Source organism: Syzygium oleosum, unplaced genomic scaffold, assembly GCF_021117445.2.
Source record: "Syzygium oleosum isolate NSW1041296 unplaced genomic scaffold, Sole_v2.1 Sole_v2.07, whole genome shotgun sequence".
NCBI classification, from domain to species: domain Eukaryota; kingdom Viridiplantae; phylum Streptophyta; class Magnoliopsida; order Myrtales; family Myrtaceae; genus Syzygium; species Syzygium oleosum.
The window spans coordinates 6292023-6314070 of record NW_026607491.1 but is presented as its reverse complement, the minus strand read 5'-3'; the positions used below and the strand labels follow the sequence as shown (position 1 = coordinate 6314070).

General features: G+C 41.8%; 2 protein-coding genes across 2 annotated transcripts; one reads left to right on the top strand and one right to left on the bottom strand.

The window, feature by feature from the left end:
* Positions 1–321: 321 nt before the first annotated feature.
* On the bottom strand, positions 322–1875 carry LOC115675339 (DNA damage-repair/toleration protein DRT100-like). Its single transcript, XM_030597947.2, has one exon. It carries the CDS (start codon positions 1859–1861, stop codon positions 641–643), a length of 1221 nt encoding a protein of 406 aa, XP_030453807.1. The 5' UTR covers positions 1862–1875; the 3' UTR covers positions 322–640.
* Positions 1876–15077: 13202 nt separating this feature from the next.
* Positions 15078–18183, top strand: LOC115676396 (transcription factor bHLH130-like). Its single transcript, XM_030599306.2, has 7 exons — positions 15078–15260; positions 15488–16082; positions 16523–16854; positions 16947–17108; positions 17198–17263; positions 17333–17401; positions 17536–18183. The coding sequence occupies exons 2-7, from the start codon at positions 15572–15574 to the stop codon at positions 17587–17589; spliced, it is 1194 nt and encodes a 397-aa protein (XP_030455166.1). The 5' UTR covers positions 15078–15260; positions 15488–15571; the 3' UTR covers positions 17590–18183.
* Positions 18184–22048: the final 3865 nt, after the last annotated feature.

Below are 22048 nucleotides of genomic sequence, written 5' to 3'. Positions count from 1 at the left end.
AATCTGCGGCCGCTCACTGACGAGTGATTTCGCGATTTCTCACCTCGTGATCCCCATGAATCTCCAAACACGAGTTCACCCGCATCGAGATTCTTCTAAACGGGGCTCACCGTGCATGACAAATCTCTATCGACTTCATGATCTTTACCCTATGGACCGTCGGACAATTCAGGGAAGGAAAAATTCAGGAACTTTCCCTTGCGGTTGGTACTGTTGTCGACGTGCGTAACCTGTCTATATCCCATCATTTCCCCCTTACTTTCACCTGAAGAATGGATGTTTTTCCCCGTCGCCAATCGTAGTACAATCTTCTGGCGATGCTTAGCTAAGAAAAGGGTTCGATTACTTCGTTTTTGGTCACATCGATACGGACGAACATTATCTCCAAGTCCACATGACTTGTCATCCAAATTATTAGCTCACTCATTACCACTTTTAGCCCTTTCTTGGTGTGTGAACCCCATTCCATTTCGTGCAAGACTTTAAGACTAATGCATGAAATGTTATCAATCAACGTAATCTAATACAACATATACCTAGGTAAACCATAACAGCATTCATCCTCTAACACAAACAAGTGCACAAATTTCAGTAAATTCGGGTTGAGCGTGGATCCAGGACTCCGAGACCCCGACCCGGTTTAACATGCTTTGAGGGGCTTCCCGCAGAGGCAATCGTTGTACACGAACGACGACGCTTCGAGGTGGTCGAACGGTGGCCCACTAGGGATCCGCCCGCAGAGGTGGTTGTGGCTCAAGTCCATGTGCCCGATGAACGACGCAGACGATATGGACCTCGGGATCGGGCCGTGGAGGCTGTTGTATGATAGGTCGAGTGCGGTGAAGTAGGACCTTGGCCCGAAGACGTCCGGGATTGTGCCTTGGAGCGCGTTCCTGCTGAGGTTCAAGTTGCTCACCGCGGAGTTGATCAGGGTTTGGGGGATTGGGCCCGAGATCTTGTTCGAGTCGAGGTTCAGCGTGGCGAGGACTGCCATCTTGCCGAGAGAAACCGGGATCGGACCGGATAGTTGGTTAAAAGAAAGGTCCAAGTCTGCCAACCGGTATATATCCGAAACGGAGTCGGGTACGGATCCGGTGATCCGGTTCCCACTGAGCAAAGCCCGGCTCAACATCCTCATCCTCCCAAACTCTCGGGGCAATGGACCCGAGATCCGGTTGTTCCTCATGTCCAAGTGCATCAAGCTCGAGAGATTGGTCAATGACTGTGGGATCTCGCCGGTGATCATGTTGTCTGCGACGTTGAGCACCGTTAGGCGGTGGAGCTTCCCGATGTTCGCCGAGATCTCGCCGGAGAGGCGGTTCCCTATCAAGTCGAGGACCCGGAGGAACGGGATCGTGGTGATGCAGCTTGGGATCTCGCCGGTGATGCCCTTCCAGTCGGCAACCGTGAGGCTGGTAAGGCGCTTGAGCCTGCATACCGCCGAGGAGATGGTGCCCGTCATGTAGCCGGGCCGCTTCGCCCGCTCGAAGATCGGGTCCTCCGACTCGCCACGGAGGTTGATGTCGGCGACGCGGCGGGTCTCGGCTTCGCAGCTGACGCCGTACCAGTTGTGGCAGCAGTCGTCGCCGGTCCACGAGTTGAAGATGCCCAAGTAGGGCTCATGAAGGGCGGCTTTGAAGGCGAGAAGGGCCGCCCGGTCGGACGGTGGGCAGCAGTCGACGGGGGACATGGTGGCGAGAAGTAGCAGGGCGATGCAGAACAAGGTAAAGTCCATCGTTTTACGTTGCATGAGTGGGACGTTGCTTTGATTCTCTCTTCTAGGGTTATTGACAGAAGTGTGTTTTCGTGCGCAGAGAGAGAGAGGGAGGAAGAGAGAGTTATAGAGAGAACATGCATGCATGAAATGCAGTGGGGGTGAGGCTCTTATAGATGGGGGGATAAGAGTCAAATCATCTTCTTGCAATTTTTCAACCGGTTGTCGCGTATGAACATGTCGCGGAGGTTGACGATCAATTCGACCGTCCGGAAGTGATGAAGGCACGTAAAGATAGCTCCACATGCATTGTAGCATTGAAAAGGGAAGGGATTGAAGAGAGGACAAGGGTCGAATGTTTGGATATTTCGGAGGTAACGTGACATGTTACGAGTTGATATACAGTGACGGTAGGCTCCACGAACGCATTTATTATTTTAATGTGCCGATGCCCGCACATCCTATGCCTTTAATTCTCCCTATATTTTTTTTTTCCCAGAAAGAGAAAATACCCTTTAGAAGTTTTATATTTCAATAATCCCAAAAACCATATGAGAGCCGAAATAAAGCCTTTTAAGATCCTTTAGGACCTAAACATCACATGACATGTCATGAGATTTCAAGTGAATGATTTTCAATTCAGATAATTTTGTATCAGATATGTACGAGAATGGTGAGATAGATGGATTTAAATGATTGGTTTTCTTCTTTAACTCCTGAGAGAAGTTCTTCCCCCTGAGTTACCAGAGTACTATGATATCAGAACGACCAAAAAACCTAATTTCGAAATAGACTCGATGTCTTATATCTTCGGTCGTCCAATCACGACACCGCTCGATGTTGCCGCCGCCGGCCATTGCACCGACGTCAGTGCGGCGCTCTTCGTCTCACCGGACACCACGATGCTTTTGTACATCCGATGACCTTTGTGGCGATCGGTACCCTCCATGGTCAAGGCTAATTGACCTCGAATCTGACTCGACTCCGGTTGAGCTCGTGTGTCTCATAGGAAGAGAGCGAAAGTGCAACGCGACAGTGGTGTAGGGGAGGCAGCTATCGATCGATGCTGGTGGCAGTTACAGGCGGAGTGGACATATGATGTACACTAGTATGGATCAAAATTGCTACGTTGATCGAATCATGTAAATTTTCTTTATGATTTTTCTCGTTCAAAGTGTTAATCGAGTTAAATGGACAAGGCGTATCATGCCGCAGGACTACTAAAATCTACATGGGACATGCAACGTGGTCCCTCAAGAGGCACTTTATCTACAACCGCGTGGATGCCTTATGTCCACTATATTTTTAGGTTGTTCATATTTTCCATTATCGTGTATATATTCATTTACGGCATGAAATTATTGAATCAAAATGTTCTAGTTATATAAAACAAATTCTCGAAAATATTTAAGATAATTCACTTTCATAGGAGACCTTGGAATAATACATATGAACCTATGAGGCTTACTATTCCAACAACACACACATATGTTCGTCAAGAGGGAAAATTTTCCCTAGGCCGATGAGGCAGCCCTCACCTGAGGCCAGCTCGACGAGGCCCGGTGAGGTGATGGCCAACATGGGGAAAAAGATAAAAGATAGAAAGGAACAAAAGGCAAAAAAGTAAAGAAGGAAAATAGAAGAAAAGAACAAAAAAAGGATTAAAAATAATAATATTAAATTTGAAAAAGATTAAAATATTATTAAAATTTTTCCAAGTCAACGCCGGCCATGCTACATAGGACGGCCAGCGCCCACATCAATGATTTCCGGCCAAAATTGACTAGATAGATTCAACTGGCAAAACGTAAAAACATTTAGGATTTAATTGGCACATTTATAATTAAGGTTTATTATCAAATTAGCAAAAGTGTAATAGGTTTAAGATTTTTTGGACAATTTTCTCTCTCTCAAGAATCTCTAGAAAAGAAAAAAAATGGTCTTAAACGCAAAATTCCATCAATTGGATACCTAACTTTTTTTAGGTGTAAAATGATATAAGTAAAATAGATCCTTTCGTGTGGTCCGAACAATTCCAATTTCAATTGCTTAATTTTGCCTAACTTTTTTACATTATTTAGGGCTACATAATATCGAATAAAATAACTAATGTTGACTCTAATAAGGGAAAAAGTGGACTGCTTAATTGTTTATCATTATATATATTATATAAAATTTCGCTACGATATTTTGTTAAAGACCCTTTTATATATATTGAAAATACCAGAAAAAATAACATGGCAACACCACACCAATTATCCTGCCTGCATATATACCCGTATGCGCCTTGTTACATTCCTCCATTAGTTCCAAATGGAATCAGTGTTTAATTTATTATACGAAAATCAATTCAGTCATGAACTTTTTAATTTTATCAATTTAGTCATAAACGCGAGATACCAACGTAGTTATTTCAGATAATTTTCGTCGGGAAATCGCTAATATATCGATTCAATCGTTACTGGTCGTCCTACGCGGCGTGCGGCCATGTTATATTTTGTTAAAGCCAAATAAGATCTTTCGACGACGGAGTTAAAAAGCTCGAAAAAAATACCAGAGCGATTGGATTGTCCCCACCACCGGTCTCCTATCTCGAGGGCCACCCATTTCTGCTAATTCGGTGAGCAGTCCATCGTTCCGCAATCAATGCAGTTGGATTCAGCATTGTACGTTTGCTAGATCTTCTGCCCCTTTGTGTCGCACTCAAATTGATTTTGCACATCGATTGACCTTATCTCGAAGAAGATGGCATGTTACATTCCGAGAGAAGTGACGAGTCAGTCTCGACCCTCTTTGTCCATTTACCATATATATATATGAAAGAAAGTGCACATGATTGATTTGGGATAGTGAGAGAGGTTAAGCGTTTGGACCGTCTCGGAAGAAGTTAAATCGAGTGCCGGAATCTATCGAATCATGTGATTAAGTCCTGAAATTTATAAAATATCGTACAATCAAAGCATCTAGGTTAGATCCGTTCATTTTGGGTGACGAAGAAAGTTCATGCAGAAAATTTCTTTTTTATTGTATTTCTTTCTCCCGCATGATCTCGAGACAATAACTTTTGCTTTGAAACAACTATCGGTTCCCGAGATCGCAGAGACGACGGTTTCTGATATTCCGTAATATCCGGTTTTGTCCTATCCATCCTTGTAATCCTTGGTTGTTTTTCATACACGGCATTAAGGTCGATACATGCTCTAATTCGATCTGCACTGCGATCTCTGTACGTTGAATATATGGAATAGGGTTAATGATTATCATTCCAATTATACGTAGGAGCAATCAAACTCAGTCAAAGTACTAATAACAAAAAAAAAAAAAAAACTTCGGTGAATCAATCCTCGGGATTAAGATAGAGATATGAGTTACAAAGCTAGCTCGATTGACTGAAGCCTAAGACCAGAAAATCAAGCATAGAGATCACAACCACAACCACACAGCTGTTCTTGTTTCTTTGCTTATGAGGGAAAATCTTAAATGTGGCATGTCTCTCTTTTCCCATAGTTAGGCCAAAAATTGAAAAATAAAATAAAAGAAGCAATAAAATGGTAATATATGCTGCTTCATACATATGATGATTAGCTTAGAAATCATTACATTTTAGTTAGTGATGTTGCAAAAAATTTATTATGTTATTAACCTGATGAAGAATTTTGTAATAAAGACAAATTACAAGCTAGCAATATTGCCTTACCCCAAAAAAAAAAAAACTAGCAATATTGTGTCTTTTGAAAATTTGCAAAGGGTTATAATAGAAGAAGAATAATCGTGACTTGGGTTTTTTTTTTTTTTGCATTAAATCAAAATGTTCACTTTGCTTTTCCTATATTGAGAGAAACCAAATGAATGTTACTTTCATGTTAGCATGCATTAGTAGGTCTTATGACAAATTATCCGAGGATAACTTTTCGCTAATTATGTATTCGAGACGTGCTTAAGATGTAATTAGGCAAGTAATTATCCGTAGCGTTTTTGCGTTTAGTACAAAAAGGCAAATTCAAAGGAATTTAATTAATCAAAGGGAACGTCAACGATAAGTGCAGGCACTCATGCTAAGCTGCGTTTTCTATGAGCTTTCGAAATGCACTTTCCCTGTAATTTAGAAATTTCCAAGACATTTTTCTTCTCAATATCTTGAAAAAGGAAAAAATATATATTTGGTAGCCTATTGTATTAGCTTAGTGATTAAGAGATACGCTCGGGGTTTGTAGATTAGGTGCGCGGTATAGGTTCGATTTAGACATCAATATGTGCAAACGATTTCTTGTTCGGGTCAGCCGCTCATGTTCTGGTTGTGTCATACCTAATTTATTTGATTCTAAGGTATTTCACGGGTCCCAAGTTCACTTATCTAAGGCGGGCTTCCTCTCTGTAGAACAAAATTATGAGGGCCACCGATGCTGGAAACGGCCCATTTGCACGACACGACTCTACATATGAATTATAGAGAGAAAATCTCAATATGACATGACACGACATGACACGTCTAACTTTATATATTGATACAAATCGATACGAATTAATACGTTCTCGTCGTAAATCAATCGGTTGGCATCTAGAGTGAGAAATTAAGATGTTTGAAGCCGACACCAATCGACACGAATTATAGACACGGTTACGACACCCGATCCGAAATATCGGCCCTAAAAATTTTGGACGGCATGGATAGCTTGTAGGAGCAAAACTCTACAAACAAGAAGTTCGACAAGGAGTGGCCCGAGCCCATGCAAATGCCACTGGTTCGATCCAAGTTCCTTACGAACATTTTCTATTTTCATCTTCTAATTATTGCTTCTGGACCATGTTCTCTCTTTGTAGGCCCATGAAAGATTGGGATTGGATTTATTTTATTAACTTAATTTCACATCAATTTTGTAATTGCTAATTCGACTCACATGCGACATATATCGACTCCAATGAAGATGATTATTAAAACTCGACTTTATAACGAGTTGCGATGACAGGGTGTTTACGCCCGGATAATATGTGCAGGAAGTGAAGCAATTTAACGTAAACCTTCTATCAGCATCAAACTCTATCCTCGTTGATCCAATAGCCTGTCAATCAAAATTACCAAAGAGATGCATACTTTTCTTTTATAAGTGAAAAATCGCTAACGTGGCGGTCTGGTTATCATCAGCCGTCCTATGTGGCACCCCACCACATAAGTGATTTTCGATGAAAATTGACCGGAATTAGTGTATTGGAATTTCACTCAAATATTTAAAACTAAATTGGCAAAAATTGAAAAGTTAATGATTAAATTGGCATCCGTACAATAGGTCTTAGATCGATTGGACAATTTCTCCCACGTTCGGATACTCACGGAGCAGCACGAGCAAAAATTGATGAATTCATATGATAATGACATACTATCCCGATCTTAGAAAATGATGTATTTTCAGTTACGTGTGGCTGTGAACGCGGCACGTCACGTAATGACATGGAAACCGTAAATTAAAAAAAAAAAATGGGTAAACTAATCTTCATCGACACCGAAGCAGTTCATCCTTTGGACTAAAGAATCACGTAATCCCAGCGTATATTAATCATAATTAAGCACTGCTTAATTAAATGCTCAGTGTCCTCACGACGTGGTTTGATCTTGTCGTTTATGTCGATTTGATTAACCAAAGTCAAAGATGTCGATCTCCAAATTCAATCGAACCGAGGCATGAATCACACTTTTAGCAGGCCATAATAGCGGGTTAGTGGCTGGCAATTAGCTACTTCCCCCTTGTTCCAAGTGCAATCGTTTTCAGACTCGAACAAATTGGATTTTTAATTCCATGGAGAGCAATGAATTTGATTGTGCCGTAAAATTAATGCGGAAATTGAGAGGGTCTTGCAATTAAATCAATGCGAAATCACCGGAGAAAATAAAATGAGGAATAATAAAGGACACAAGAGATTTACGTGGTGTACTTACTCCACGGGGAAGAGCTAACAGTAAATAATTCGGTATAATCGGAGAATCAGAGTTACAATTGCTCTATGCTCGAGTGTTTCCCACGCTCAAATTAAGTCAAAACCCATGAACAACTCAATTGGACGTAAAACTTACGGCACAGTGTTCAACTCAATTTTGCAGACCTTTTCTTTCCTTCCGGATAAGTTTCTCATGCGGGTGTACGTAAAGCTCTTGCTTTGGGCTTGAACATCCGGTGGTTTGTACTGTGAATTTTACATGTAATTGAGTTGTTTATTTATAAATATTGTGGGTTTGGACTTTATCTAGGTATGAAAAATACTCAAGAGCGTAAACGATTGTAACTCCGATTCTATAATTATATTGGATTATACTTAAATCTCTTGTGCTATTTATTATTCCGCGTTTATTTATATGGTGATTTCGCATTAGTTTAATTCCAAGATCCTGTCAATTTCCACGTGAAGCTGAAGTCAATGAGTTATCTTGGCGATCTCTCTGGATAGAGGTATTGAGTTTCTGTTGCGCGCTCCCAACATATTATTATAAAAAAAAAAAATTCTCAAGAATTTGATTATTGTTGTCATTGTTAGGGCAGTACCATCAATCCACCTTAATATTTGGAAATATTTATAGTTTCAATATAATTGCTAGTAAAGATATAAATTGACATCCAGTCTTACTCATGTCTCCCTCTAACAAAAGAGATGTGACATGCTAGAAATAAAATAAAAATGCAGCGACCAGCCGAGGAGAGTGCTTTATCTACATAAGCTTTCGTTCGCCATTTTCTTAACCCACTTAATTTTGGTTAATTTGATTGACACAGATAAATCTTCGTCACGCGCGTTAATGGTGGATTTTTTTTTTTTTATGAAAATCTTTACAGATTGATTTCGATTCTTTAGGGACATATGTTCGTCTCATCTGAGTAAAGATCAAGAGAGATCTCGATATCTCGTGATCGCATGGAACAAGCATTCGTCATTTGATTTTGTCGAGTTGAAATGTTCGAATTAATTCATATTATAAAGAAAAAGAGAAAGAAAGAGAGAGGATGGTATTTCTCTTAATGTAAAATAGTTGTTACGTATGTTCATCCTGAGTAAAATTAAGTTAGTCGACTTTAAGAAATGACCAGAGTTAAAATATCGGAGTTAAGAAAATAGCTAGGCATATGTTCAACCCCACAAGAAGTTAGGATGTATAATCATTTTCGGAAGTAAAAATGTTAAGAATAACAAGTATTTCACGTCTTCTTTAGCAATTTCAAGTAATTAGCAAAATCGATTGCATACTCAAGTCTTGCTCTTACTTGATTTCATATAACCAAGCGAGATTCATTTCGTGACGTTGTCTAATAGTTAAAACTTGTAAAGGGAAATTATCGTGTACTCCACTAATTACATAATTATGTTCTGAATTGATTTTAGCTTACCTAAAACTGAATATGTTAGTGAATGCCCCTGAGCGCTCATTGAGTTAATTGACAAAGAAAATTTCGACTTTTAAGAGAAAATTCCACTTTGCGGCCCTCACCTGCGGTCGGCACCGCCGCTGCAATACCTTGATTGGTTGTTCCGAACACACATGCCTAGTCCCATAACATATCATGGGGCTCCTCCAACCCTCGCCATGATCGTTCGTGATACTTTGGCCTCACTGGGAAGAAGAGAGAAAAAATTAAAAAAATAATTGTATTTGGATGAAAATGTCTTTGACTGGTCGGAATATTTGTGAGGTCAGACGCTTATTTGAAATGGTTATGATTACTTCGTACTCTTATTCGAAACAAATTCTACTTTGAGTTCTCTTTTGAGAAAACGAGGGTATTTTAATTTCTTATTTAAAATTTTTCTTAGAAAAGTTCAAAGATTCGAGAATTGAAAATTTCTTCGGATCGAAATTAATACAAAATTATATATTTATAACCGTGGACAAAGGAAAAAACAAAAATTGGTTTACTTAATATAGAGAGGGAGGGGACATATTTAGAAATTTTCCTTAAATTAGGCAGAGACACCCTCGGACAAAAATCAATGCACATGGGTGACTCACTGCACGGCACAGAAAAAAATCCAAGATCTGCCAATGATTCGTATCTCCTCAAATCTAGGAAAGACCCTCTCTCTTCTTTTTTTAATCTCTTTTTTATAATAATTAAATTGTAAATTCAATCGAGAAAAGAGAGAGAGGGGGAAAAAACGCATGTGATATCACATCCTGATGTTGTTTTTTTTTTTTGGATTAATACAATTCGTGACAAATTTACCTTTTGTTATTTCGATCAAATTAAATTAATATCACCAAAAATCACAAATCGGTACACTTATAAACATATTAAGGTAATACCTCAGATTGGTACACCCGTCAATTATCATGTGTCATCTAACTCAGTATTTTGACGGTAAAATTTAACGGAAATTAATAGAAGGGTGTATTAGTTTTGAGTTTTTTGTGATTAAAAAATTAGTTTGAGTTAAATTTATCATATGTGTATCAATTTAGGGTTTTTCATGGTATTAACCCTTGGGTTTTTGCTATCCTCCCCCTTATAGGTACCTTTGTTGGCAATGTTTTGTAGCACCCATTAATCAAGACTTGAAAAGACGGTCCGCATCCCTGTTAATAAGGTAATCGTATTTTAATATTTCGTCGTGCGTGACCTATCAAGTAGAAAGAGATGATTTCGATAGATCGACGAAAATAAGCAAGCTCGGGCAGGGGACGCAGTTTCTCCCCGAGCCTCCTTTATGTCCGCTAAGTCCGTCTTGGTCCGATTGGCTCTGCAGGCGAGCTTAACGATTAGTTTTTAACCATGACCCTCGAGCAAAAGTTTTCTGAGGTTACAAGCCCGTTCGATCCCGCCCCTTAATTAGGTCTAACTAGGAGTAGGAGTACAAAAGGGGGGGGGGGGGGGTTGTGGTGTCATGTGAATTTGTAATTTATTAAGTTTGGACTTGCACGCCCTAGTTTAAAAATGAAGAAATCCCCAACATTTAGGCCCCAAAAAATAATATTTATTCCAAATTATGGTTGTTTTAGCTTACATATAAAGTCGCAGATCAAATCATGAAGCCACTCAATCGGCAATAATTACATGGAGACGTTTAATTTTGTCAAAAACATCACGTACCATAATGCTTTGGAGCGACACTCGTAATCCACACGAATCAAACCCGCCGCACCAAATGCTTCTCACATAGTCAACTCCTTAATCTTTGCTCCGGCTCATAATTGACCTCTTGTATTTTCGAAAGGACACGTCGAAAAAGGAAAAATTACTAAAAAAGTCCTAAACCTTTTGCAATTGTGCCAATTCAGTCATAAACCATTTTTTTAGCCATTTCAGTCCTAAACCTTTTACAATTATGCCAATTCAGTCTATCTGGCCACTTATGGCCGGCCGGCGCTGACGTGGACGTCGGCCGGCGCCGACTGACGTGGCATTATTTTAATATTTTTTTCCTTTTTTTTTTCCTCTCTCCCCTTGGCCGGACCGGCCAGGGGGAGGCTCGCCGGCAAGGTGACCTCGCCCAGATTTGGCGAGACCTCGCCATCGCTGGGCGAGGTCAAGCTCGCCTGACGACGGCGAGGTCTTGCCAGATCTGGGCGAGGCCTCGCCGTCGCCAGGCGAGCTCGGCCTCGCCCATGGCCGGCGAGCTCGGCCTCGCCATGGCCGGCGAGCTCGACCTCGCCATGGCCAGGCGAGGTGGAGCTCGCCCAGCGACGGCGAGGCCTCGCCCAGATTTGGCTCGACCTCGCCGTTGCCGGGCGAGCTCGACCTCGCCTAGCGACGGCGAGGTCTTGCCAGATCTGGGCGAGGCCTCGCCGTCGCCCATGGCCGGCGAGGTCACCTCGCCGGCGAGCCTCCCCCTGGCCGGTTCGGCCAGGGGGAAGAAGGAAAAAAAATATTAAAATAATGCCACGTCAGTCGGCGGGCGCCGGCTGGAGTTCACGTCAGCGCCGGCCGGCCAAAAGTGGCCGGATAGATTGAATTAGCATAATTGTAAAAGGTTTAGGGCTGAAATGGCAAAAAAAAAACAGATTTAGGACTGAATTAGCACAATTGCAAAAGATTTAGGACTTTTTTGATAATTTTTCCCGTTGAAAAATTTACATCGAGATGTAAATCCCACAATTATCTATATAATATTATCGCGAGTCTTATCAACGGCTATTTTCCGGGGGCATCTGCTACGTGTATTTAACAAGGAATGTGTCGATTTTTCGCCGTCTTGATTCTTCGTAATATGATTTCATCGGTGCATCGAGAGTTATGAGCTTTCTTCATATTTACTTGCTTAACAAATTTGTTGAGGACACTTGTCAATACATTAATAGTCACGATTGAGAGTTAACTATTAGGCTTGTAAGGGGATAATTACCAAAAAAAAAAGTCTTAAATCCATTATACGGACGCAAATACAGTTCTAAATTTTTCAATTTGGCTAATTTAGTCGTGAGCTTTTTGAATATTTGTCAATATTATCCTTTCAACCAATTTTAATCAGAAATCGCTAACATAGATGTTGGCCATTCTATGTGATATGGTTGGTGTTGACTAGGGGTGTCAATGGATCGGGACGGGTCAGGCTTTCATGATACCCGACCTTGCTCGAAAATATACATGATTGCGCTTGACTTGACCAGACCCGACCCAAGACCCTGTTCATCATATACCCCAAGAGTAGGGTCGGGTCGATCTGGGTCGGGTTTAGGGTTTTTTTTTTTTACAGGGATCAATCTCCAACCATCAATTCAAAATTGAACCAGCTAAACTTGAGCGAGAGAGAGCTGCTTTATTTTGTGCGGCTTGTTCTGTACCTCCTCCTCTATCTCTCTCTCTCTTTGCATTTGCGGTATCAGTTGAGCTCTGCTCCCTCCACCCAATCACCACCTAAGAAGGCCCACGGGAGTAGCTCCGGAAAAATGAGTGCCGCGGCCGAGTCCAAGAAGAAATCGCCTGAGCCCCGGTGACGAAGCCGTGTTCCGACGACCGGAAGCCCTCGTCGGCCTCCTCGGTCGCCGCTGACCGTAAGACCGTCATCAAGAGCGTCGACATGAAGGACAACATGCAGAAGGAAGCCATTGACATGCAGAAGGAAGCCATCGACATGCATAAGGAAGCTTGGCGTCGCTTCGGAATCGAAGACGAGAGCCGCGACGGTCGCTGCTCCGGCGGAGAGGATCGACAGGGAGACGGAGCTTGCCGGGGAGGTAGGGCTCGATGCCAGGGCCTCGACCTGGCGGTCACGATGAGCGCCGTGAGGGCGAGGATGAAAGCCACCACCACCATGTTCACGAACTTCACGGCCACCATTGCCACAAACATGAGCTTTTCGCACGCCTTTGAGAGGTTATAAGGGTGAGGAGGAGCTAAGGTTTCTTGGTCGCGCTTGCGTAACAAGAGAATAGAGCAAAGGGGAAAGAGAGAGAGAGGGGAAGGGTTGTTCTAGATGAGTTACCTTTGGTGACAGGGTCAAAAAAGCCCAGCTCGGCTTGGCCTAGCCCAACCCTAATAATTACCCACACCTAAAACCCTTACCCAAAGAAGACTAAGACCCGGCCCCAAAATACCCTCAAATTTCGGGCCGGGCCGGGTCGGTCTTGGTCGGGCCGGGCCGGGTCGGTCTTGGTCGGGCCGGGTCGGCTCGGGCTTTTTTGACACCCTTAGTGTTGACGTGGATAATTTTTACAAATTTCAAAATATTTTTTTTTCTGATTTTTTTCTTTTTTTTTCCATTTTTATAAAAAATTTTGATAAAATGCAAAAATTGTTCACGTCAGTGCTGCCTGTCATATGCCGGCCTTGCCACGTAAGATGTTTGGCGTCCAAGTTGGCAATTTCTGCCCAAAATTGGCAGGAAGGACTATATCAGCAAATTGTCAAAAGGTTTACGACTAGATTGGCCAAGTTGAAAAGTTTACAATCGAATTGGTATCCATACAATAGATTTTATGACTTTTTTTCGGTAATTTTCCCGGCCTATAAGGACTCTTCCAACGAGAGGCGAAAGTTGATCGTCAGGGCTCCTACTAGGTTTTCAGGATAGTGAAAAGTATGGAAATGGACCGAATCGCGCATCAAACAGACGGAGCATATCATTGGGCCAAAAGGACCTCGGACCTTTCTAAGCGTGATGAGATGAAGACATTTAAAGAACGATTGACCTCCTGAAAAAGTGTCGACTTAGATTGCGCTAGTATTAAAGGATAAAATGGTGACTCTTGTTAGTAATACTTAGACAATACCTCGTACATGCTAGGCCCAAGTTGTCACCTTGACTTTTCTAAATTATTATTTTTTTATTTTCTTAGACATGACTTCTTAATATACTTGAAAGTTTTAGCCTTCGAAATTATTTTGTGGTCTTTACTTTATTTTACATTTCCCACTTTGATATATATATATATATATATATATATATATATATATATATATATATATATATATTAGAACGTAAAATGATCTCTGTTGCTAACTTTTGTAAGTTGACTTTTGACCTGTAAAGACCAAGCAACTTACCACATCAAAAATCGAAAGTTAGAAAAAGCAAAAGAGCCTGTTGCCCCTTATTACCCTCGATGAGTAGCCTCACATCTAATCAAAACGAGGGTTGAAGATGATCAGTTAGGATCCTACCATCATCAATAATATGTGTATGCTAAACTATAAAATTAATCGCATGTCATAACCATGGCGGTCTCACTTTTCCCCCCTCCTCGACCTCATCGACACGTTTCGCTTTTCTCCACGCATCCTCGTCGACACATGACCGATCATCTGTTACTAATAATCCTATAGCATATCACGGCATGCGACACTCGACCGCTACCTTCTCACTAAGTAGCAGAAATAACCGAGTGCCGGAAACGTTTAAACGGAAATTTTATTGCTCGGAATCGGGCTTCGGAACGAAGACAAGGCTCGTGACGAATTCGATCACGAGGCGCGGGTCAACCAAATTCCCATATAAAGGGGGCATGGGCATAGACCCCATCATTCATGGCTGTCAGCAAATAATTCACCCCTGGACTAAGTTATCAGAGCTTTCACTCATCACATCAAAACCCTCGCTTAGTTCTAAAAAGAGCGTTGCCTTATCCTCCGTGTACCAAACTCCACCATGAAAACGGAGGCATTGGGTGCAATAAGGAGCAAGTGCTTGGGTCATTCTGGGCAAAACGGGATTATATGCACTTTTTTGTTGTGTGAGATTGAGAGACACCCGTCTGTCTGGCTCCCACTGTTTCTTTGTCTGTGCTGAAAATTGCAAATAAAAAAGAGGAGGTCCCCTCTTTTCAATAAAAAAAAAATAAAACATAAAGGACTATCATTTGGGAGTTTCTAGTCTCATCTTCACTCTCTCTCTCTTCACCCTTGGCATCAACCACACACCACACCACTCCCTTGCATCTGCTGTGCCCAGAGAGGGAGAGAGAGAGGCAGGGGGGGGGGGGGGGGGGGAGAGTTTAGTCGGAGATTGACTGGTTTCTGTTTTCCTGTTTCTTGATTGATGTTGTCGCCAGGTTAAAACCCCATTTCAGTTGCAAAAACACTGCCTTCTTCCAATCATGGCGGTCTGGAGTTCAGTTTCGGAGCCAAGAATGGTAAGAAAAGACCTGGGTTGCTGTCAGATTTGGCTGATCTTTGTCTCCCTCCCTCTCTCTGTTCACACCAAGAAGCAGAGTACAATTGAATCTCTGGTTCTCTCTTTAGTCATCTTTTACTTGGCTTCCTAATCTGCTTGAGCAGCCTCCTTTCCTTTTCGGTGCTTCAAGTCAGAACAAGCAGAGATCTTTTTCTGGCTCTGACTTTTAGTAACTTGTCCTCTCAGGAAGCTCCTCTTCTCATGGCTATCTGACATTTTACCAACCATTTGGAAGGACGAAACTGCGAGCTCATTTTTCAAGAACCCGCCATGGAATCGGATCTTCAACAGCAGCAGCAACACGGCCTCGTCTCCAATTACCAACCCCAGCAACACGGCAACCAACCCAACAACAACTCGGGGTTGTCCCGATTCCGATCCGCCCCGAGTTCTTACTTCAAGAACTTACTGGACAGCTGCGAGGACTTCCTCAACCGGCCTTCGAGCCCCGAGACGGAGCAAATTCTCGCGCGCCTCATGTCCTCCCCCGCCTCCGGCGGCGGTGGAGGGGGCGGCGGGGGCGGAAACGCTTTTGGGTCGATGAAGACCGAAGCAGAGGTTCTTCAGCAAGAACCCAGCAACTACTCCTCTGCTGCTTCTTCGCAGAACTTTTACCAGGGCTCGTCTCAACTGCAAAACCAGAGCATGGAATACAAGGTAGCGGGCTCGATGGGTATGGATCGATCGGCGTCCGTGAAAACGGGGAACAATAATAACTCTTCGAATCTAATCAGGCAGAGCAGTTCGCCTGCCGGATTGTTCTCCAACGTAAACATCGATGGTACGCGAAATCTCTCTCTGTCGCTACGAATTATCTTCTTCAGTTGGTGTCATTTTACTTGTGGGGTTTCTTTATGGAAGATGCAGAGAAGCGAGGAAGTTCCAATTTTTTGGGAAGTTTTTGCATTGCAAGTTGACATTTATTATTCGCAATTCTTATTTTTTTTCATGGCTACTTCCTCGTACTTTAATTTTTCTATTGCTCTTCCAGATCCCTTTTAAGTACATCAATCAAATTCCAAAGGGAACAACAACTTGGAACTCGAAAAAGTCCTAAAAAAGAAGAAGAAAGAAAAGGCACAGTCCTGGCGGCTGTTAATCAAATCTGTTGAAAGAGATGTTTGGAAGCTTCTATTTGTTCTTGATTTTGATCTCGATGTGTACTGAATTCGAATGATTTGTGGATGAGTTAGACGGATAACAAACCGATGCGAATGGCAGGATATTCTGCTTCGAGAGGCATTGAGGATTTCGTCGGTCCCGGCGCCAGAGGAGAGTCATCCTTCTCTCCGGCGAGCAGGTTCGGCAACTGCATGAACTTCTCACCCAGGCCACCTCCTTCCTCGTCCGGGAAGATGAGCACTGAAAGGGGAAAGAAGAGCATGGATATCAGTAGCCCTGAAGGGGGCGATTTCGGCGAAGGCCATGGCAACAGCTACGTCACGGGTTTCCCTATCGGCTCGTGGGACGACCCGGTGAGTCTTTCGGACAATTTCACTGGCGGAGATGAGGATGAAAAGGGATTTTTGGGTTTGAATGCATCGGAAACCGAGGTATTAGGCGCTTTTGATTCACATTTGTTGTTTGCACTTAGGTCAGTTTATCTGATGAATGAACAAACGTGGGATCTGTTCTTATTGATCAGGAGGGGAAAGGCAGAGTTCCTGGTCTTTTAGCTCACCACTTGAGTTTGCCGTCTAAAAGTTCTGCAGACATTGATAAGTTTTTGCAGCTCCAAGATTCTGTACCGTGTAAAATTCGCGCCAAGAGGGGTTGCGCGACTCATCCTCGCAGTATTGCCGAGAGGGTAAGTTTAATCAATCTCTTCTTGTGCTACTCTGAGTTTCTTCATCTTTGTTTCGTTAGAAGGGTAAGTTCCGCTTTCAATGTGAACAGGTGAGAAGAACCAAAATCAGTGAAAGAATAAGGAGACTACAGGATCTTGTTCCGAACATGGACAAGGTATGACTTTCAAATTTCTGGATGTGAAACTGAAATGTGAAATTGAATTTCGGGTTGTGTTCTCGGCAGCAAACGAACACAGCAGACATGTTGGACCTGGCCGTTGATTACATCAAGGACCTTCAAGAACAGGTTCAGGTAACGCATGAACCAAAGATTTTGACTGGAAATTCACCAAACCCTCCACAGAAAAGAAGTCCATGCAATATGTACATATCGTTTTCATGATTTGTTCACCTTGCTTTTTCTTGTGTTTTTTTTTTTTTGTTAAGACGCTCTTGGACGATCGCGCAAAGTGCACTTGTCCAAGCAAGCAGCAGCTATAGCACAATAAGGAATGCCAAGAAGTCGCTTGTGTACAGAATCACATCGCATTTGGAGAGGAGGATTGAATGGTGATGGACAAGAGAAGATGTCTCTGTCCATTGGAAAGGAAGCTAAAGCCAGAACCATGTATTGTTCCTAGCTCTGCATAAACTGGACTACTCTGGTGCCCACTACCTGTCTACACTGTTAAAAGAAGTTCAAATCAGTGTATTAGCCATAAATTCTGGAGCATGTTGTGTGATTTTGGTTGCCAAGTTCAGCTAATTCTGGAAACATCTATGTGTTGGGAGGGAGATAGAGAGAGAGAGATTAAAATTTCTTTTATTGATGGATTGAGAGAGAGAGAGAGAGATATTGCCATGAATGGTGGAGCCATTAAATGGCATGGGGGAAACAAGTGGGGGCTACCCTTATGTTGGGTGATCATAATTGAAGGCAGATGAATGAGTGGAGCAGATTAAAATTCTGCAGAAAGTCAAGCAGCCTGTGACATGATGATGCAATATGATGATCAGTTTGTGGTTGGCCTCTCTTCTTTTCATTTCTTTCCTAATTTGGGAATCAAGCATTCTCTGCCTGTGTTGTCCTTGTCCCATTTTGGGCATCTTCATCTCTCTCTTTTGGCTCATGATTGTGTTCTTTTCTCTCTATCTACCCCCTCACTCCATGTTCTTTTGCTTCTAAAGGTGAAAGATGGAAAAAGTTGGGCGGTGGGCTAATGGCTTGATCAAGAAACTCCTAAGCTTTGAATGTCATATGTATTAAATAGGTCCCCTTTGGAGAAAGATTTGGAATACGGCATCGGATGTGTATTCTCATTAGGTAGCGGCATTCGCGTTCTCGGACAGGTGTCCTTTTACTTCATGAGTCGCGACGCTTGTTCGGATCCGATGGTCATACAGTTATGGTTCCTACGGAATGTTGTTACTTCACTATCACTCGGCCTAACGCGAACTCTTTGGATCGGAACAGATGAATCCTAGCCTGCAGAGCACATGGGTCCGTGCCTTTGTTATGTTAATGTGGCTTATGTATGACTGAATTTGCATCCCGCAAGTGTTGAAGGCATTAAAACGGAATCCCACTCGATTCATATAAAATTTCTCAATTATTGTAAAAACTTAAACTGTCATAAGAATGTAACGTTTAATAATTAAATATTCTTCAAAAAGAAGAAGGAAAAAGAAGGTAAAAGTGGTTGTCATTCTCAACGCCCGAGACAAAGAGTGGGGGACTCAAGTGTTCTTCATTAAACAGCCCCAGCCACTCCTTCCCTAAATTCATGTGTCGAAGGATCCACTTCGGATTCGGGCATGATTCGACTCCATGATTTCTCCCTCGCTCTTTCTCTCTCTTTATGATTGTTCGAAAATAGGAGGAAAATGGGAGGAATGAAAGGTCCAATTTATTTCACGGAAAAATAAATTTATCGAAGAGTGATCGCTTATATCGTTCAAAATAATTAATTAATGAAAAAAAGTTTTAAGAGCAAGCGAGAGAGAAGGGAAAGTTTCAAAATTGGGCCAATTTTCAAATACCACCATCGTTTTTCTTATCCTCATTTGATTTCCCAACGGAGCTTTAAGCTTACGAAAAAAGATTTTCTTTTACCGTGATTAACGAATATTCTCGTCCATTTTTCCACCTTCGGGGCAATTGTGACTTCTACATACAACGCTACGGTGTTATCGCATCTTTTCACTTATTGAGCAATAAAATTAATTTGCTCCACATTCTAATAGTTTAAACTTTTGGAGTAAATGATCCCGCACTTAATTTTAATTCAATATCCAAAAAAAGAGGTCTCAAAAGGGCAATAATGTATTAACTTCCCACGATGAGAAAATTTCGAGTTACTGAATATAATACGCATCATATTCTAAGAGTTGAAACATTGTGGGGGTAAATGGACGCATGGTTTTCATTAATTTACATCCAATTAAGTTACTTTTCATGAATTATATTATTTTGGCAATTACAATTTTTGAATTTGTTGTGATTTGTGGAAAATAAATAATAAAAAGAATCATTATATTACCATCTCTGCATTTTTCCACTTTCAAACGATGAAAATCTTTTGTCTTTCTTATCCTAAAAAGTCGGAGGCCGGAACAAAAGCGGCTTTTATGAGATTTGCTTTTTGACTTTTGTAGGGTGACTTTTGTCTGAAATTTGGTCTAAATAGAGGCCAAAAATACGGACAAATGTGTACCAATTCATATGGGCGATAACTCGATAATTCGGTCCGTTCCATTTTGCTATTATTACTATTTTCTTAATGAAAGTTACTTTTTTTTCTATCTTAGCGGGCGTTCGGAATTTTTTGAGCGCTCGACTAATGCCCATTGGACATACTAGTTCCCCGTGCCGCTCAAATCGGGTAATTATCGGAGATGCGCATATCTGTGCTCCTAGGTGCGGCCTCTAGAAAATGCATAGGTACGGTGATTCGAACCCCAATCTTGAGAGAGGAGGATGGACACGCTTGTCAACGGAGCGCACGAAACAATAGTAAGACATCAGTTTGATTCCGGTAGTTCCGCAATTATTGAAATTGGCATGTTTTGCAGCCTTTGTTGCTCTTATTCGCGTTTTGATTATGTAATAACTATTTGTCTAGAAGTGCCAAAAGTTTCTTATGGCGTTAATTTTAGTGCCAAAAGTTGTCGCCGACTCACTTTAGTGTCAAATCGGAAAAAAAAAAAACAATCACTTAAGTGCCATTAGCGAAAAATTGAGGCAAAAAATATTACGTGACTTTTATAATAAAGATTTTAGTATGAGTTGGCATTTTTTTAATTAAAAATCAATCCACGTGGACATTCTAAACGACTCGCGCAAGTTGACATGGCTGGCATTCCTAAAAAACGACGTCGCGCAACTCCCCCGCGAAAAACACGCCCATGCTTGACTCTCTAAATAGGTGTCGCTCGTCATCGTCGTTCAACCCTCGACTCCCGCCGAAAAAATGACTCCCTATTACAGTCATTCACTCATTGTCGCCGGCGACGCCGTCGCCGTCAGTCACCAACCACCATCGCAGACCATTGCCGGAATATACAGACAGCAAAGAAAGCGAAGTCCAGAGCAGCGGATCTCGCAGGAAAACTTCAATAAACACAATCTACTTTAACCAATACTAGCAACGAGATTTTTCGCTTTCCATCATACATTGATACATATCTAGTTTCGACGATAACAGGGGCTTTTCATATTCCCGGACAAGAGGCATTTCATCGAACAATTTTTGCGCACGGAAAGAGTTGAATCTAGTCACGAAATCGAAATTGTTTTTTTTTTTTTGTGTGTCTAAAATCAACATTCGAATAACGATGTCATCATGAATTATCAAATAACAACTCCAGATCTTTAGTGGTTCACACATGAGTTACATGAACACAACTTGATCTTATACCTCTCCAAAATAGGGTAGAAAAGAGGACATATCATTACCTGGCATATCAGCTACTCTGGGACTGCAACGAACAATGGACAGGTCAAGATCGACGAATAAGTTTCGGACGAGGTTTACTCTCTTCGGATCTCCTCGACCAAAGAATAGAGCATGCAGTAAAGAACAATCTTTAGTACTCTTCCGGAGGTGAAGCAAGCGGTGACAAGTGATCACGAACGACAATGTATGGCACCGAAAATGACGGTAATCCAAATTCTCGAGCAAACTTCAGTTGAGCAAACCGAATTAGGGTTTCGATTTAGGGTCGAATGGTCGATTTAGGGTTTCGAATTTGGGTTGTTGAATTGGCGATTTAGGGTTTATATTTGGGGCAAACCTTTTAGATGACATCGTTAGGGGTATATATGTTGACTAGGCACGCCGGCGAGCCTCGTCGGTTGGAGAAATTATTAAAATATGGCAATGTCGGATTTCCGGTGACCCAAATCATAGTCGGTACTTAAGCGATCAATTTTCTTTAAAAAACGATGGCACTTAAGCGATCCAAAAAAAAAACTTTGGACACTAAAGTGAGTGACGTACAAAACTTTTGCATTTTTAGTGTCTTTATGGGAATTTCGTTGAATTGGCAACATATTCACGGACGAAAGTATCTGAATTAAGATTACAAAATGAGGAACTGTATTAATGTGTTGAAGTTGTAAACATAATGACATGTTATAACGATAATGCATAATTGGGACGAAGATATTAAGTATGCAGCGGATGTTCATGTTAATCAAGTCGACATTCTCGGTTCGACTTTCGTGGCCCATGATCTCTTACTTTGCCATCGGATCCTAAACCAAATGAACTCGATGCTCGACTCACCAAAATGTGGGTCGACCTTGATCTCGATCTTTCTCTTCACGTAAACAATCACTTACAAAAATAAATATTGAGCAATCTTGCTTGCTAACGTAGGCCTAACTTTTGGGCCAGGAGGCTAAATTGGGCGGATAGATCGACCCAATTAGCATGTAGCACATTCGGCCCCTCTGAAC